The 16,203-nt window shown below is 54.5% G+C and overlaps 6 protein-coding genes across 6 annotated transcripts; 3 read left to right on the plus strand and 3 right to left on the minus strand.

Annotated features, from left to right (window-relative positions):
- Nucleotides 1-3,014: 3,014 nt before the first annotated feature.
- On the minus strand, nt 3,015-3,440 carry LOC132320087 (claw keratin-like). Its single transcript, XM_059832286.1, has one exon. The coding sequence runs from the start codon at nt 3,438-3,440 to the stop codon at nt 3,015-3,017; it is 426 nt and encodes a 141-aa protein (XP_059688269.1).
- A 1,597-nt stretch (nt 3,441-5,037) lies between these two features.
- LOC132320083 (claw keratin-like) lies at nt 5,038-5,472 on the plus strand. Its single transcript, XM_059832279.1, has one exon. It carries the CDS (start codon nt 5,038-5,040, stop codon nt 5,470-5,472), a length of 435 nt encoding a protein of 144 aa, XP_059688262.1.
- Nucleotides 5,473-7,577: 2,105 nt separating this feature from the next.
- LOC132320096 (claw keratin-like) lies at nt 7,578-7,994 on the minus strand. The gene has a single exon (XM_059832303.1). The coding sequence runs from the start codon at nt 7,992-7,994 to the stop codon at nt 7,578-7,580; it is 417 nt and encodes a 138-aa protein (XP_059688286.1).
- A 1,990-nt stretch (nt 7,995-9,984) lies between these two features.
- Nucleotides 9,985-10,401, plus strand: LOC132320089 (claw keratin-like). Its single transcript, XM_059832294.1, has one exon. The coding sequence runs from the start codon at nt 9,985-9,987 to the stop codon at nt 10,399-10,401; it is 417 nt and encodes a 138-aa protein (XP_059688277.1).
- A 2,103-nt stretch (nt 10,402-12,504) lies between these two features.
- On the minus strand, nt 12,505-12,930 carry LOC132320084 (claw keratin-like). Its single transcript, XM_059832280.1, has one exon. The coding sequence runs from the start codon at nt 12,928-12,930 to the stop codon at nt 12,505-12,507; it is 426 nt and encodes a 141-aa protein (XP_059688263.1).
- Nucleotides 12,931-14,920: 1,990 nt separating this feature from the next.
- LOC132320086 (claw keratin-like) lies at nt 14,921-15,355 on the plus strand. The gene has a single exon (XM_059832284.1). It carries the CDS (start codon nt 14,921-14,923, stop codon nt 15,353-15,355), a length of 435 nt encoding a protein of 144 aa, XP_059688267.1.
- Nucleotides 15,356-16,203: the final 848 nt, after the last annotated feature.

The following is a 16,203-nucleotide window of genomic DNA, read 5'->3' on the forward strand; positions in this document are numbered from 1 at the left end:
GCTAAATCCAGAAGGATTTAATGGGAGACGAGGACTGAGAATTAATTACCGAATTCATGGCTGCTGTTAGGAGGAGGGTTTGCAGAAGCTCTGAGTCCAGGACTGCGACTGAAAGCCGTAGTATTTTGGTGAGCTCAGTGTTTCTGTAAAACTTCTTCAGTGTTCTTCCAAAATGTTTTGTCTTCCTTTTTCCCTACTGACTTCTTAACCCTACATGGGTTTGGTGGTGTAAAGGAAGCTGGGCTTAACATGAGTTAACATGGGTAAACAACTTCTTAACTCATTTATAGCTCTTTCCCAGCTAACATAGATGAAATTTAGACTGTACCTGTACTAGCCTTCCTATAGATATGTTTCCGACTTAACTGCTTTTGACCCTGTACCAATGAAACAGTAAATCATCTGATCCAATTTGTTTCATTGGACTTAAAGCAAGAAGAAAAGTTTGAAAATGGAAATTGATAGTCAAATGCTACAGCTGTAGCAGCAAAAATGGTACCAATGAAATCTGGAGATTTTCTGCAGACATAAAATAATTTCTGTATGCATTCTTTCTGCTTCTGCTTTCTGTATTATTTTAGATTGTGATTGTGAATTTTATTCTTATTAAAAATCTTGTAGCATCATTACATGTCCCTGTTTTTCTTTTTCTGACTTCAATGTACACCGATTTTTGTCCCCTGCTTGATATGTTTTACAGGGACATACTGCACCCTGTAGCTTTTATGAATGTCAGCTGAACCCGAGTACACATTTTGCAAACTAATAACCCAGTAGTATCTCAGAAAATGAAGTCACCCATTCTGGAATTTCCTAGGAAGGATTTGGAAATATTCTTTGAAATTCTCCTTAGCATCACAGTGCATATGCAGACATTGGACATAACAGCACCACATCTCAGTGATTTATAAATGCACAGACTGCCTGCAAGCAAACCCAATTTAACTGGGGAAAAAGCCAAGAAGTTGGGAGAAATTCCCTCGTTCCCAAGCGCTTTTGTGCTGGTGGTGTCTGGGACGCTTTCTGGATTTAGAGACTTGATCTGTTACAGAGCAGAAAATTGCACACTTTCCGTTCGCCTTATTAAGTGCTGGTGAGGACAAGTGTTTGCAAGTGTTACCGCAAGGCTCCATTTGAATGACAATGAAATGATGTGAAGTTCCCAGGCGGCACAATCACACAGTTGTTATTAGGGTGAGATCCCTTGATGCAATTCTGGAGTGACTCTATTATTCATGACTGAAGTACCTAACTGGCAGCAGACGTAACCTCTTAATAGTATGATGCTGTAACATAGTCTAGGCATAAAACAGCCGGTGAAGTGCTTTGAAAGCCCTGTTAAACCCTAGAACCCTTATTGTGAATGTAATTGTTGTCCTTTAAACACACACAGAGGCACTTTGAGGGCAGTGTCACAAGAGGAACAGAGCTCAGTTGTGCTACAATACAAAATACGAGTACAAAAATCATTGGAAACCTTTGCAAGTAAAGCTGTGGGTTGCACTTCCAGAAACTTTCGGGATGGAGATTTCTCATGGCTTCTGAGGAGCTGTGCTCCTAGGGAAGCACTCACTGACTTTGGTGCCTGACATGGGCCCTGCAGAAGCACAGTGCAAGTTGCTGTTCAACCTGTATCTTGACCTTAAGGTCTATAAATTTAGCTGGAACTGGTCATAATTTCAATTTTTCGTTCACTAAATCTACTGAATAAAATATGGAAAGTTGTGAATAAGTTGCTAAGTAAAAACTGGAGAGTATTAAGTGTCTCAGAGTTCTCAAGGAAGAGACAATGTTAGCTTAAAATAATTGCTAATATCTCAGTAGTGCTACAGACTGTTTCTGGGCTTAGCTGCTTTAACAGGGGACCTGGTTAAAAGAGTGAGTTAGAAATGTGTGGAATGCCACACACATATATGTTTCTTCCACTCCAGGAAATCTTAACATAAGACTAGAAAGAAATCAAAATTTCTGGGCTGAGAAGGCAAAGTAATTAATTGTAGGGTCTGTCATGGTTGTTTGTACAGAGCCACATTTGAATGAAAGATTTGAAGGCTATAAAATCACGTTCTGACTAAAGCATATATTGAAATGACTCAACATGTACGTTTGAAGTGACTATTATTCAATAACAAAGCACGTAACAAGAGCAGTAAGCTTTTAATAGAGTAATAACACACTATAAATGTATAGAATAGTTACGAGCGTCTGAGAAGCGCTTTGAACTTCTCAGACCATCTAGCATGGAAAAATGCGAAGATGTATATTTCTGCTTGAGAAAAGTACCACAAAGTAACAAATAAATTCAGTGATATTCTTTCCTTCAAAAGCTGTCACTTACAATGGGGCTAATAGCTTGTTTGTATCTGTTGTGTGCTACAACACAAGGGTGTCTATCACAAGCTGTTGAACCTCCTCACAAAACCTGTTCGCCACCCCACATGCCATCTGATATTTAACCCTGTCGCTTGACCTTTATTATCAACATATCCCTGGCCAACGTGGAAAATCAGAAGAGCAAACTCATACAAACCAACCAAAAGCCAAGTTATTGATGCAATGCAGATTCTTTAATGTGGATGGAAAATGCAATAGGCAGTGACAGCAGAATACATAACAACACAGAAACAATGAATTGGAAACACAAAAATCATAAGGCTGCAAGAAGGCATTGACCCAGGGCTCCACCCCAAAGATTCCCCCCTCCTGTTGCAGGTTGGGAGTCTCAGAGCGGGGCAGAGCAGGGGAGACTCTCATCCGAGGATGAGTACAGTTTTGGTGTACCGCAGATAGAGGGGAGATTTTGAGGCAGTGCTGGAAGCCCTAAAGCTGACAGCAGAAGATCTGCAAGGTTGCTCTGTGCAAATAAGCGAGGACCATAAAGTTCAAGTAGCTGCTTTGCCACAGCCTAAAGAGGGGCTGAAAGCTTCGTTCTGCATCTGGTGGTAGAGGACAGGAGGTGCTACTTGTGGAGTCCCAGGGCAGATCCAGCACTGAACTCCATGGATATTTGGGATTTAGCAGGGCCCACAGTTGCCATTGAGGTACCTGTGGCCTCGGGCCCAGCCACCGTATCCACAACCCCCAAAGGCTCCGTAGCCCCCAGAAAGACCATAGCCTCCATAGCCTCCATAGCCCCCATAGCCCCCAAGGCCTCCATAGCCCCCAAGGCCTCCATAGCCCCCATAGCCCCCAAAACCACCACGGCCTCCAAAAGTGCCGCCGTAGCCCCCTCCAACGCCGGGGGCTCCCGCTGAGCCAACAACGCTGTACTGCGGGAAGGAGCTGAGGATGGGCCCGGGGAAGGTGACCACCGAGGCCGGGGGCTGGATCACCACCGTGGAGTCGGGGCACTGCCGCACGCAGGGCTCGTTGGCAGTGTCAGCCAGCGGGGCCGGGGCGGCCACCCCACAGGAAGGGACGCACAGGCTGGAGCAGGACATCTTTCAGGCAGGCAAGGACTCCTGGAAAATGCACCAGGAATTAGGCAAGGGTGTGGGGAAGGGGCTGTATCAAGGGAGGCAGGGAGAGATCCCCAAGAGGCTTCCAAGAGCTGGACTCACCCGGTCGATCAGGAGAGTGAAGCGGAGGAAGCTGGATAGAGGACTGCGAAGCACTCAGCTCTTTTATACATGTCCCAGACTGCCCGGGGCATTGGCCAAGTGGGTGGTGGTGGAAAGCCCCGGAAATCACGAAATGCAGTGGACAAGCTTCATGACAGAGATTGTGATGTGGGACAATTATATGCCTCCTCATTGGAGACATTGGCGTGCAAACGTGCCCTGGAGAAGAAAGAGGTGATGGGAGGGAGAGACCGTGACACATCATTACATGAAAGACAAGGTGCTGCTGTAGCTGAACTCGTGGCACCAATAAACCCCGATCTGTCCCTAATCTCCCCACTTTGCTTACGTGTCAGAGTCCTGAGCATCTTGCAGAAGTGCTTTGGAATCTTGCGTACAGCCATCACGCCTGTCATTACCTCTCTTTTACAGGCTGGTAAACAGAGGCATTGGAAGGTTGTCAAAGTCAGAAGCCACCCTATCTGCTCTGGGTGGCTCCTAAGTGCCCACCATCTCCCAGTGCTAGCCCCTGACAGGGGCTAGGGGCATCCCTAATCCTTGGCCATCTCCAGACCCTTGCTGGGTATTTGGGGCTTATATGTCCCCTTGATGAAAATGCAAAAAGCAGGCTGCCTGACATGCCTGTGCCTGCAGAGAATGTGGGCACGTGCAGCCCTGCCTCGCTGCAGCTGCTCGGGCAGCCAGTTCTGGCACAGTTCTTGCTGCCCAGCTGAGTAATCGAATCCCTCCAGAGAGGGTTAGTGGAGGACCACGCTATTCCATGCCCTGCACTACTTCACTGAGGGTGGGGGCTGCTTTATTGCACCCAGCGTGGGGTAGCGCTGATAATCCCAGGCTGCGAGGCGTGTGCTGAGTTTGCAGAGGACGCCAGGCATCGCCCTGCAGCCTCAGGGCAACTTTTTCTGCAAAGGCTCCTGCAGCAGAGCTGTGGTGAGGCATAAAAGCTGTCGCGGCCCCAGGCTTCCCTCACTTCACATCCCAACCACCTTGACTCGCCAGCCTTGGTAAGTTCCCAACCCTGTTCCTGGCACTGGCCCACAGAGCGCATAGCCCTGTTAGGAGCCAGCATGGGTGCTGTTGTTGCTACCGAGTTGGTGATGAGAAAGGTCCCTGCTGCTGCCTGACTGAGGAAGGGCATTATTTGAATGCAGTCTGCCAGGACCACAAGGCAACACTGAGGATGTGCTTGGTGGTCACGGGGGTGGCCTGAGTGCTGGAGCACTGCATGATGTGTGGCTTTATCCAGGCCAGGTGCAAGCAGTGGGAAGGTGGAGGAGTGCAGGGCTGGCATGTGGCAATGTGCTGGAGGCATCATGGAGATGGTGCAGGGATGTGGTGGGGAATGTGTCCCAGGGCCCCCACAAAGCAGGGAGCACAGCAGAACCCTGTCCGTGCCAGCAGATACACGTACAGCAAGCTCTGCCTTGTTTTGCAGCCTCACCTCCTGAACCGAAGGATGTCCTGCTCCAGCCTGTGCGTCCCTTCCTGTGGGGTGGCCGCCCCGGCCCCCCTGGCTGACACCGCCAACGAGCCCTGCGTGCGGCAGTGCCCCGACTCCACGGTGGTGATCCAGCCCCCGGCCTCGGTGGTCACCTTCCCCGGGCCCATCCTCAGCTCCTTCCCGCAGTACAGCGTTGTTGGCTCAGCGGGAGCCCCCGGCGTTGGAGGGGGCTACGGCGGCACTTTTGGAGGCCGTGGTGGTTTTGGAGGCTATGGGGGCTATGGAGGCCTTGGGGGCTATGGAGGCCTTGGGGGCTATGGGGGCTATGGGGGCTATGGAGGCTATGGAGGCTATGGTCTTTCTGGGGGCTACGGAGCTTTTGGGAGCTGTGGATATGGGGGCTGGCGGCGAGGCCACAGGTACCTGAGTGGCAACTGTGGGCCCTGCTAAGCCCCACACTGGGTCCGACCACAGATGAAGGAGGGCTCCTGAAAATACTCTGGCACATCCTGACATGACACCCAAAGGAAGGACATCCCTTTGGCATTGCTGGGCTCCGCAGCTTGAATGCCTCGTGCCTGCTTGGAGCCCAGCTCTGCCTTTCTCCTGCCCTCCTGATCATCCCTTCAAAGCTCGCTCATCCTTGATGACAGAGACCTGCACTGGGTGCCTGTTCCTGCAGCACGGCTGATGCTCGCTGTCGCTTTGTCCAGTGCCAGGAGACAGGGGAAGTCTCTGGCCAGGGCCCTGCCCTTGTCCCAACTCCCTCCTCCCCTGCAACTGCAATAAAAGCTGTGTTCCATTGCAATGTCAACTCCTGGTTTTTCTTGATCCTCCCTTCTTCTTTCCCATTGCCCCCAAACCTCAGGGCGTGTCAGTCTGGGCTGCTCTAATGCCCCACGGAAGTGCCCGTGGAGCATTTGGGCTGTTTCCTCAGTGTGTTACAATGGATGATGACAGTCCCAGCTGGGTCTTGTAGAGCACATCCCTCTGCGCTTCCTCTGGTCTCCCACCAGCAATAAACACAATACATTCCCAAAGCCCACTTCCAACGTGTGAAAGTGCCATGGGTGTCTTGCAGAAGCTCTTCCAAAACCTCTGCAAAGCCAGCATGCCTGGCATCACCTCCTTTTATTGGCTCCTTATTGGTCACATTTGGAGGTCCAGGGAAATGGAGAGATGAGCACTGCATGTACAGGGCTGCTGGCCGTGTCCCCGTGCCCAGCTAGAGGTGAGGGCCATGGGAAGGGGTGAGACAGACGCAGCCAGGTCTTCCCCAGTTTTCCTCTGAGAGCCATGAAATGGCCACGGGTATCCAGTCACATGAAGCACAAAGCTCTCTGAGCAGGAGCTTGGACTGCCCACCCTCCTGAGGTCCCTCCCTTCCCCAGGTATCTTCTGATCTTGTGATCCCAGCACTGCATGGTGGTCTTGGACAGAGACAGCTCCGGCCAGAGCCATCAGGAAGGGCAGTGAGGCAGCACATTGGTCAGTGCTGGGCAGCTCACAAAAAGATGTGTCATGCACAATTATGAACAATGAGGATGGCAAAAAAGGCAGCAAAATGGCAAGAGCAGGCATTCTTTTTTTCCACAGCCTGACCTGAAGTTTGCACGTCTTCTCTTCCGCTTGAGGATGTTTCCACCTCTGCCCATCCTCACACCTGCCCAGATTCCCCCGCACTGACTCTCGGCCGTCGGCCATGTCCTGGCTCACATCATGTCCCCTGCGTGTCTGCTAAGCGCCGAGTGGTGGAAGGGGATTTTGTTGACGCTGTCACGGCTGCTGTGGATGGGTGTTTTGGGGAGGGGTGTGGCAGTGTGGGCTGCTTTGTGGTCTAGTGTGTGAGGAAGGATAGCAAAGGAGAAGAAAATTTGGTCCAGAGCACCAGGCTGTGGGAAACTCTCGTGCTGTTCCTGGGCACAGCCGTGCCTCCAGGCTGGCGGTGTGTTACACAGGGAATGCCAGGAAGGGCTTCTGCTTAAGCAGTGGGGGCGAGGGAAGGCCAAAAGTGGTCCAAAGAGCAGTGGGAGATGCAGGAGCTGCTGCCAAGGGCAGGCAGGAGGAAGCGAGACAGCTCTCGCAAGTGCCACTGACGAGGCCGCTGGTGGGACATGGCTGCCACAGCCCAGGGAGCCAAGGCTGCCACTCTGGGTGTTGGGTATGGAGGAAGGATGAAGAAAAACCAGTGGTTGATATTGCGATGCAACACAATTTTATTACAGTTGCAGGGGAGGAGGGAGTTGAGACAAGGGCAGGGCCCTGGCCAGAGACTTCCCCTGTCTCCTGGCACTGGACAAAGCGACAGCGAGCATCAGCCGTGCTGCAGGAACAGGCACCCAGTGCAGGTCTCTGTCATCAGGGAGCAACAAGTCTTGAAGGGATGATCAGGAGGGCAGGAGAAAGGCAGAGCTGGGCTCCAAACAGGCACAAGGCATCCAAGCTGCGGAGCCCAGCAAAGCCAATGGGATGTCCTTCCACAGAGTGTCGTGTCGGTGTGTGCCAGAGTATTTTCAGGAGCTCTCCTTCATCTGTGGTTGGACCCAGTGTGGGGCTTAGCAGGGCCCACAGTTGCCACTCAGGTACCTGTGGCCTCGGGCCCAGCCCCCATATCCACAGCTCCCAAAGGCTCCGTAGCCCCCAGAAAGACCATAGCCTCCATAGCCTCCATAGCCCCCATAGCCCCCATAGCCCCCAAGGCCTCCATAGCCCCCATAGCCCCCAAAACCACCACGGCCTCCAAAAGTGCCGCCGTAGCCCCCTCCAACGCCAGGGGCTCCCGCTGAGCCAACAACGCTGTACTGCGGGAAGGAGCTGAGGATGGGCCCGGGGAAGGTGACCACCGAGGCCGGGGGCTGGATCACCACCGTGGAGTCGGGGCACTGCCACACGCAGGGCTCGTTGGCGGTGTCAGCCAGCGGGGCCGGGGCGGCCACCCCACAGGAAGGGACGCACAGGCTGGAGCAGGACATCTTTCAGGCAGGCAAGGACTCCTGGAAAATGCACCAGGAATTAGGCAAGGGTGTGGGGAAGGGGCTGTATCGAGGGAGGCAGGGAGAGATCCCCAAGAGGCTTCCAAGAGCTGGACTCACCCGGTCGATCAGGAGAGTGAAGCGGAGGAAGCTGGATAGAGGACTGCGAAGCCCTCAGCTCTTTTATACATGTCCCAGACTGCCCGGGGCATTGGCCAAGTGGGTGGTGGTGGAAAGCCCCGGAAATCATGAAGCCCACCGGACAAGCTTCATGGCAGAGATTGTGAAGTGGGACAATTATATGCCTCCTCATTGGAGACATTGGCGTGCAAACGTGCCCTGGAGAAGAAAGAGGTGATGGGAGGGAGAGACCATGACACATCATTACATGAAAGACAAGGCGCTGCTGTAGCTGAACTCGTGGCACCAATAAATCCCGATCTGTCCCCAATCCCCCAATTTGCCCACGTAGAAGAATCCTGAGCGTCTTGCAGAAGTGCTTTGCAATCCTGCGTACAGCCATCACGCCTGTCATTACCTCTCTTTTACAAGCTGGCAAACAGAGGCACCGGGAGGTTGGGCAAAGGCAGAAGCCATTCCACGCGCTCGGAGTCATTTCCAAATGCCCATCTCTGAATGCCAGCAACAGCTATGCATCTCATGGTCTTGGGGTCCCCAGACATCTCTATTAATTGCCCATGTCTAAGACTCTGGAGGAAAGTGGGATTTTTAGGTCCCGGCTTAACTTGTCAGCCATGTCAAGAGTAGAGGAGACGGGTCCCATGTGTGACAAAAGCCCAAATGCTCAGCGGGCTGGTAGAGATGCGATGGGCACGGCAGTGGGATAGTGCAGGGGAGACATCTGAGTGGGGGGATGTATATGGAGGAGCAGTAGGGCAGTAACGAGACCAGGTCACTCTCAGCTCCTTCAGCCTCATGTCTCTGAGTGTGGTCCTCCCCGAGCCCTCTCTGGAGGCACTCGATTACTCAGCTGGGCATGGAGGGCTGTGCCAGGAGACGCTGGCCGAGCACCCTCAGAGAGTCAGGCTGCACGTGGCCACAGTCCCCACAGGCACAGGCATGCTGGGCACCGCTGGCTCTGGGTGCGTGGCTGGGCTGCTGCTGAGTGTGGCGTGGTTGCGCACAGCAATCTTCTGCAAGATGCGCGGGATTCTTCCACATAAGTAAAGTGGGGATTAGGGACAAATCGGGGTTTATTGCCGACGCGAGTGCAGCTACAGCAGCGCTTTGTCTGTCATGTAATGATGTGTCACGGTCTCTCCCTCCATCACCTCTTTCTTCTCCAGGGCACATTTGCACGCCGATGTCTCCAATGAGGAGGCATATAATTGTCTCGCATCACTATCTGTGCCGTGAAGCTTGTACACTTGTATTTATAATTAACTGGGGTTTTTGCAACTGCCCCGTTGGCCAATGCCCCAGGCAGTCTGGGACATGTATAAAAGAGCTGAGGGACTCACAGCCCTCTATCCAGCTTCCTCCACTTGACTCTCCTGATCATCGTGGTAAGTCCACGTCTTACCTCCATCTTTCCTTCCTCAGTGCTGGCTTTCTCACGGTATCTTTTGCTCTGGGCTCCACCATGCTTTCATAGTGCATAGTTAGGATGTGATTGTGCTGTTTGAGAGCTATGGAAAGGATGGAAATTTAAACTTGCAGGTACAATGCCCTGAGTATACCAAAGCACTCAAGTCCTTTGGGAGCTCGGTGATTTTCCTTCTGCTTTGGATGAGGGAGTTTTTCCTCTCTGCTGTGGGGGAGTAAGAAGCAGGGTACACTAGTGGAGGAAGGGGTTTACATGAGCCTTTCAAGTCTGGAGTGTGTTTTTGCCCTGACTGCCTGAGATGATCCAGACCATGTCCTGGGACACAGGTTCCAAGGGCGAGAGAGCCAGGAGGGAATTGGGATCCGGCCTTACACTGAACCGGAGCTCTGCCTTGTTTTGCAGCTTCACGTCCTGAACCGAAGGATGTCCTGCTCCAGCCTGTGCGTCCCTTCCTGTGGGGTGGCCGCCCCAGCCCCGCTGGCTGACACCGCCAACGAGCCCTGCGTGCGGCAGTGCCCCGACTCCACGGTGGTGATCCAGCCCCCGGCCTCGGTGGTCACCTTCCCCGGGCCCATCCTCAGCTCCTTCCCGCAGTACAGCGTTGTTGGCTCAGCGGGAGCCCCCGGCGTTGGAGGGGGCTACGGCGGCACTTTTGGAGGCCGTGGTGGTTTTGGGGGCTATGGGGGCTATGGAGGCCTTGGGGGCTATGGGGGCTATGGGGGCTATGGAGGCTATGGGGGCTATGGTCTTTCTGGGGGCTACGGAGCCTTTGGGAGCTGCGGATATGGGGGCTGGCGGCGAGGCCACAGGTACCTGAGTGGCAACTGTGGGCCCTGCTAAGCCCCACACTGGGTCCAACCACAGATGAAGGAGAGCTCCTGAAAATACTCTGGCACACACCGACACGACACTCTGTGGAAGGACATCCCATTGGCTTTGCTGGGCTCCGCAGCTTGGATGCCTTGTGCCTGTTTGGAGCCCAGCTCTGCCTTTCTCCTGCCCTCCTGATCATCCCTTCAAGACTTGTTGCTCCCTGATGACAGAGACCTGCACTGGGTGCCTGTTCCTGCAGCACGGCTGATGCTCGCTGTCGCTTTGTCCAGTGCCAGGAGACAGGGGAAGTCTCTGGCCAGGGCCCTGCCCTTGTCTCAACTCCCTCCTCCCCTGCAACTGTAATAAAATTGTGTTGCATCGCAATATCAACCACTGGTTTTTCTTCATCCTTCCTCCATACCCAACACCCAGAGTGGCAGCCTTGGCTCCCTGGGCTGTGGCAGCCATGTCCCACCAGCGGCCTCGTCAGTGGCACTTGCGAGAGCTGTCTCGCTTCCTCCTGCCTGCCCTTGGCAGCAGCTCCTGCATCTCCCACTGCTCTTTGGACCACTTTTGGCCTTCCCTCGCCCCCACTGCTTAAGCAGAAGCCCTTCCTGGCATTCCCTGTGTAACACACCGCCAGCCTGGAGGCACGGCTGTGCCCAGGAACAGCACGAGAGTTTCCCACAGCCTGGTGCTCTGGACCAAATTTTCTTCTCCTTTGCTATCCTTCCTCACACACTAGACCACAAAGCAGCCCACACTGCCACACCCCTCCCCAAAACACCCATCCACAGCAGCCGTGACAGCGTCAACAAAATCCCCTTCCACCACTCGGCGCTTAGCAGACACGCAGGGGACATGATGTGAGCCAGGACATGGCCGACGGCCGAGAGTCAGTGCGGGGGAATCTGGGCAGGTGTGAGGATGGGCAGAGGTGGAAACATCCTCAAGCGGAAGAGAAGACGTGCAAACTTCAGGTCAGGCTGTGGAAAAAAAGAATGCCTGCTCTTGCCATTTTGCTGCCTTTTTTGCCATCCTCATTGTTCATAATTGTGCATGACACATCTTTTTGTGAGCTGCCCAGCACTGACCAATGTGCTGCCTCACTGCCCTTCCTGATGGCTCTGGCCGGAGCTGTCTCTGTCCAAGACCACCATGCAGTGCTGGGATCACAAGATCAGAAGATACCTGGGGAAGGGAGGGACCTCAGGAGGGTGGGCAGTCCAAGCTCCTGCTCAGAGAGCTTTGTGCTTCATGTGACTGGATACCCGTGGCCATTTCATGGCTCTCAGAGAAAACTGGGGAAGACCTGGCTGCGTCTGTCTCACCCCTTCCCATGGCCCTCACCTCTAGCTGGGCACGGGGACACGGCCAGCAGCCCTGTACATGCAGTGCTCATCTCTCCATTTCCTGGACCTCCAAATGTGACCAATAAGGAGCCAATAAAAGGAGGTGATGCCAGGCATGCTGGCTTTGCAGAGGTTTTGGAAGAGCTTCTGCAAGACACCCATGGCACTTTCACACGTTGGAAGTGGGCTTTGGGAATGTATTGTGTTTATTGCTGGTGGGAGACCAGAGGAAGCGCAGAGGGATGTGCTCTACAAGACCCAGCTGGGACTGTCATCATCCATTGTAACACACTGAGGAAACAGCCCAAATGCTCCACGGGCACTTCCGTGGGGCATTAGAGCAGCCCAGACTGACACGCCCTGAGGTTTGGGGGCAATGGGAAAGAAGAAGGGAGGATCAAGAAAAACCAGGAGTTGACATTGCAATGGAACACAGCTTTTATTGCAGTTGCAGGGGAGGAGGGAGTTAGGACAAGAGCAGGGCCCTGGCCAGAGACTTCCCCTGTCTCCTGGCACTGGACAAAGCGACAGCGAGCATCAGCCGTGCTGCAGGAACAGGCACCCAGTGCAGGTCTCTGTCATCAAGGGTGAGCGAGCTTTGAAGGGATGATCAGGAGGGCAGGAGAAAGGTAGAGCTGGGCTCCAAGCAGGCCCGAGGCATTCAAGCTGCGGAGCCCAGCAATGCCAAAGGGATGTCCTTCCACAGAGCATCGTGTTGGTGTGTGCCAGAGTATCTTCAGGAGCTCTCCTTCATCTGTGGTTGGACCCAGTGTGGGGCTTAGCAGGGCCCACAGTTGCCACTCAGGTACCTGTGGCCTCGCCGCCAGCCCCCATATCCGCAGCTCCCAAAGGCTCCGTAGCCCCCAGAAAGACCATAGCCTCCATAGCCCCCATAACCCCCATAGCCCCCAAGGCCTCCATAGCCCCCAAGGCCTCCATAGCCCCCATAGCCCCCAAAACCACCACGGCCTCCAAAAGTGCCGCCGTAGCCCCCTCCAACGCCGGGGGCTCCTGCTGAGCCAACAACGCTGTACTGCGGGAAGGAGCTGAGGATGGGCCCGGGGAAGGTGACCACCGAGGCCGGGGGCTGGATCACCACCGTGGAGTCGGGGCACTGCCGCACGCAGGGCTCGTTGGCGGTGTCAGCCAGCGGGGCTGGGGCGGCCACCCCACAGGAAGGGACGCACAGGCTGGAGCAGGACATCCTTCGGTTCAGGACGTGAAGCTGCAAAACAAGGCAGAGCTCCGGTTCAGTGTAAGGCCGGATCCCAATTCCCTCCTGGCTCTCTCGCCCTTGGAACCTGTGTCCCAGGACATGGTCTGGATCATCTCAGGCAGTCAGGGCAAAAACACACTCCAGACTTGAAAGGCTCATGTAAACCCCTTCCTCCACTAGTGTACCCTGCTTCTTACTCCCCCACAGCAGAGAGGAAAAACTCCCTCATCCAAAGCAGAAGGAAAATCACCGAGCTCCCAAAGGACTTGAGTGCTTTGGTATACTCAGGGCATTGTACCTGCAAGTTTAAATTTCCATCCTTTCCATAGCTCTCAAACAGCACAATCACATCCTAACTATGCACTATGAAAGCATGGTGGAGCCCAGAGCAAAAGATACCGTGAGAAAGCCAGCACTGAGGAAGGAAAGATGGAGGTAAGACGTGGACTTACCACGATGATCAGGAGAGTCAAGTGGAGGAAGCTGGATAGAGGGCTGTGAGTCCCTCAGCTCTTTTATACATGTCCCAGACTGCCTGGGGCATTGGCCAACGGGGCAGTTGCAAAAACCCCAGTTAATTATAAATACAAGTGTACAAGCTTCACGGCACAGATAGTGATGCGAGACAATTATATGCCTCCTCATTGGAGACATCGGCGTGCAAATGTGCCCTGGAGAAGAAAGAGGTGATGGAGGGAGAGACCGTGACACATCATTACATGACAGACAAAGCGCTGCTGTAGCTGCACTCGCGTCGGCAATAAACCCCGATTTGTCCCTAATCCCCACTTTACTTATGTGGAAGAATCCCGCGCATCTTGCAGAAGATTGCTGTGCGCAACCACGCCACACTCAGCAGCAGCCCAGCCACGCACCCAGAGCCAGCGGTGCCCAGCATGCCTGTGCCTGTGGGGACTGTGGCCACGTGCAGCCTGACTCTCTGAGGGTGCTCGGCCAGCGTCTCCTGGCACAGCCCTCCATGCCCAGCTGAGTAATCGAGTGCCTCCAGAGAGGGCTCGGGGAGGACCACACTCAGAGACATGAGGCTGAAGGAGCTGAGAGTGACCTGGTCTCGTTACTGCCCTACTGCTCCTCCATATACATCCCCCCACTCAGATGTCTCCCCTGCACTATCCCACTGCCGTGCCCATCGCATCTCTACCAGCCCGCTGAGCATTTGGGCTTTTGTCACACATGGGACCCGTCTCCTCTACTCTTGACATGGCTGACAAGTTAAGCCGGGACCTAAAAATCCCACTTTCCTCCAGAGTCTTAGACATGGGCAATTAATAGAGATGTCTGGGGACCCCAAGACCATGAGATGCATAGCTGTTGCTGGCATTCAGAGATGGGCATTTGGAAATGACTCCGAGCGCGTGGAATGGCTTCTGCCTTTGCCCAACCTCCCGGTGCCTCTGTTTGCCAGCTTGTAAAAGAGAGGTAATGACAGGCGTGATGGCTGTACGCAGGATTGCAAAGCACTTCTGCAAGACGCTCAGGATTCTTCTACGTGGGCAAATTGGGGGATTGGGGACAGATCGGGATTTATTGGTGCCACGAGTTCAGCTACAGCAGCGCCTTGTCTTTCATGTAATGATGTGTCATGGTCTCTCCCTCCCATCACCTCTTTCTTCTCCAGGGCACGTTTGCACGCCAATGTCTCCAATGAGGAGGCATATAATTGTCCCACTTCACAATCTCTGCTATGAAGCTTGTCCGGTGGGTTTCATGATTTCCGGGGCTTTCCACCACCACCCACTTGGCCAATGCCCCGGGCAGTCTGGGACATGTATAAAAGAGCTGAGGGCTTCGCAGTCCTCTATCCAGCTTCCTCCGCTTCACTCTCCTGATCGACCGGGTGAGTCCAGCTCTTGGAAGCCTCTTGGGGATCTCTCCCTGCCTCCCTCGATACAGCCCCTTCCCCACACCCTTGCCTAATTCCTGGTGCATTTTCCAGGAGTCCTTGCCTGCCTGAAAGATGTCCTGCTCCAGCCTGTGCGTCCCTTCCTGTGGGGTGGCCGCCCCAGCCCCGCTGGCTGACACTGCCAACGAGCCCTGCGTGCGGCAGTGCCCCGACTCCACGGTGGTGATCCAGCCCCCGGCCTCGGTGGTCACCTTCCCCGGGCCCATCCTCAGCTCCTTCCCGCAGTACAGCGTTGTTGGCTCAGCGGGAGCCCCCGGCGTTGGAGGGGGCTACGGCGGCACTTTTGGAGGCCGTGGTGGTTTTGGGGGCTATGGGGGCTATGGAGGCCTTGGGGGCTATGGAGGCCTTGGGGGCTATGGGGGCTATGGGGGCTATGGAGGCTATGGAGGCTATGGTCTTTCTGGGGGCTACGGAGCCTTTGGGAGCTGCGGATATGGGGGCTGGCGGCGAGGCCACAGGTACCTGAGTGGCAACTGTGGGCCCTGCTAAGCCCCACACTGGGTCCGACCACAGATGAAGGAGAGCTCCTGAAGATACTCTGGCACACACCAACACGACGCTCTGTGGAAGGACATCCCTTTGGCATTGCTGGGCTCCGCAGCTTGGATGCCTCGTGCCTGCTTGAGGCCCAGCTCTGCCTTTCTCCTGCCCTCCTGATCATCCCTTCAAAGCTCGCTCACCCTTGATGACAGAGACCTGCACTGGGTGCCTGTTCCTGCAGCACGGCTGATGCTCGCTGTCGCTTTGTCCAGTGCCAGGAGACAGGGGAAGTCTCTGGCCAGGGTCCTGCCCTTGTCCCAACTCCCTCCTCCCCTGCAACTGCAATAAAATTATGTTGCATCACAATGTCGACCCATGGTTTTTCTTCATCCTTTCTCCATACCCAACACCCAGAGTGGCAGCCTTGGCTCCCTGAGCTGTCTCAGACAGCTCCCACCTGGGTCCTCGTCAGAGGTGCCTACAAAAGCTGCCATGCTTCCTCCTGCCTGCCCTTGGCAGCCCTCCCTGCATGAGACAGTCGCCTGCAGCGGGGGCCATGCTCATCTCCTTCAACACCAGCTTCTCCCTCTTTGCCCTCCCTGCCTTCTTCCCACTTTGGGCTCCTGCACTCTGCAGTCCATGAGGAGCTCCACAGTGAGTTTGCTGCCCACTCTGGCTGTTCCTCACGGGCTGGCTGCAGCCCCGGGCTGCAGGGATTGGGATGCCCACGGAGACACTCCAAGGGCAAAGGCCCAGATCAGAGCTACTTGGGAGGCCATGGGTCGAGAAGGGAGAGGGTGAGAAACCTCCCCAGCTGCCATGCTTCCATCCCCTCCATATTCCTGCACGCCTACACA

Source organism: Gavia stellata, chromosome 33 (genome assembly GCF_030936135.1).
Source record: "Gavia stellata isolate bGavSte3 chromosome 33, bGavSte3.hap2, whole genome shotgun sequence".
In the NCBI taxonomy this organism is placed as follows: Eukaryota; Metazoa; Chordata; class Aves; order Gaviiformes; family Gaviidae; genus Gavia; species Gavia stellata.

What these genes read in the sequence shown, in the direction of transcription:
- LOC132320087 (XM_059832286.1), bottom strand. Translation starts at nt 3,440, where the DNA reads ATGTCCTGCTCCAGCCTGTGCGTCCCTTCCTGTGGGGTGGCCGCCCCG.
- LOC132320083 (XM_059832279.1), top strand. Translation starts at nt 5,038, where the DNA reads ATGTCCTGCTCCAGCCTGTGCGTCCCTTCCTGTGGGGTGGCCGCCCCG.
- LOC132320096 (XM_059832303.1), bottom strand. Translation starts at nt 7,994, where the DNA reads ATGTCCTGCTCCAGCCTGTGCGTCCCTTCCTGTGGGGTGGCCGCCCCG.
- LOC132320089 (XM_059832294.1), top strand. Translation starts at nt 9,985, where the DNA reads ATGTCCTGCTCCAGCCTGTGCGTCCCTTCCTGTGGGGTGGCCGCCCCA.
- LOC132320084 (XM_059832280.1), bottom strand. Translation starts at nt 12,930, where the DNA reads ATGTCCTGCTCCAGCCTGTGCGTCCCTTCCTGTGGGGTGGCCGCCCCA.
- LOC132320086 (XM_059832284.1), top strand. Translation starts at nt 14,921, where the DNA reads ATGTCCTGCTCCAGCCTGTGCGTCCCTTCCTGTGGGGTGGCCGCCCCA.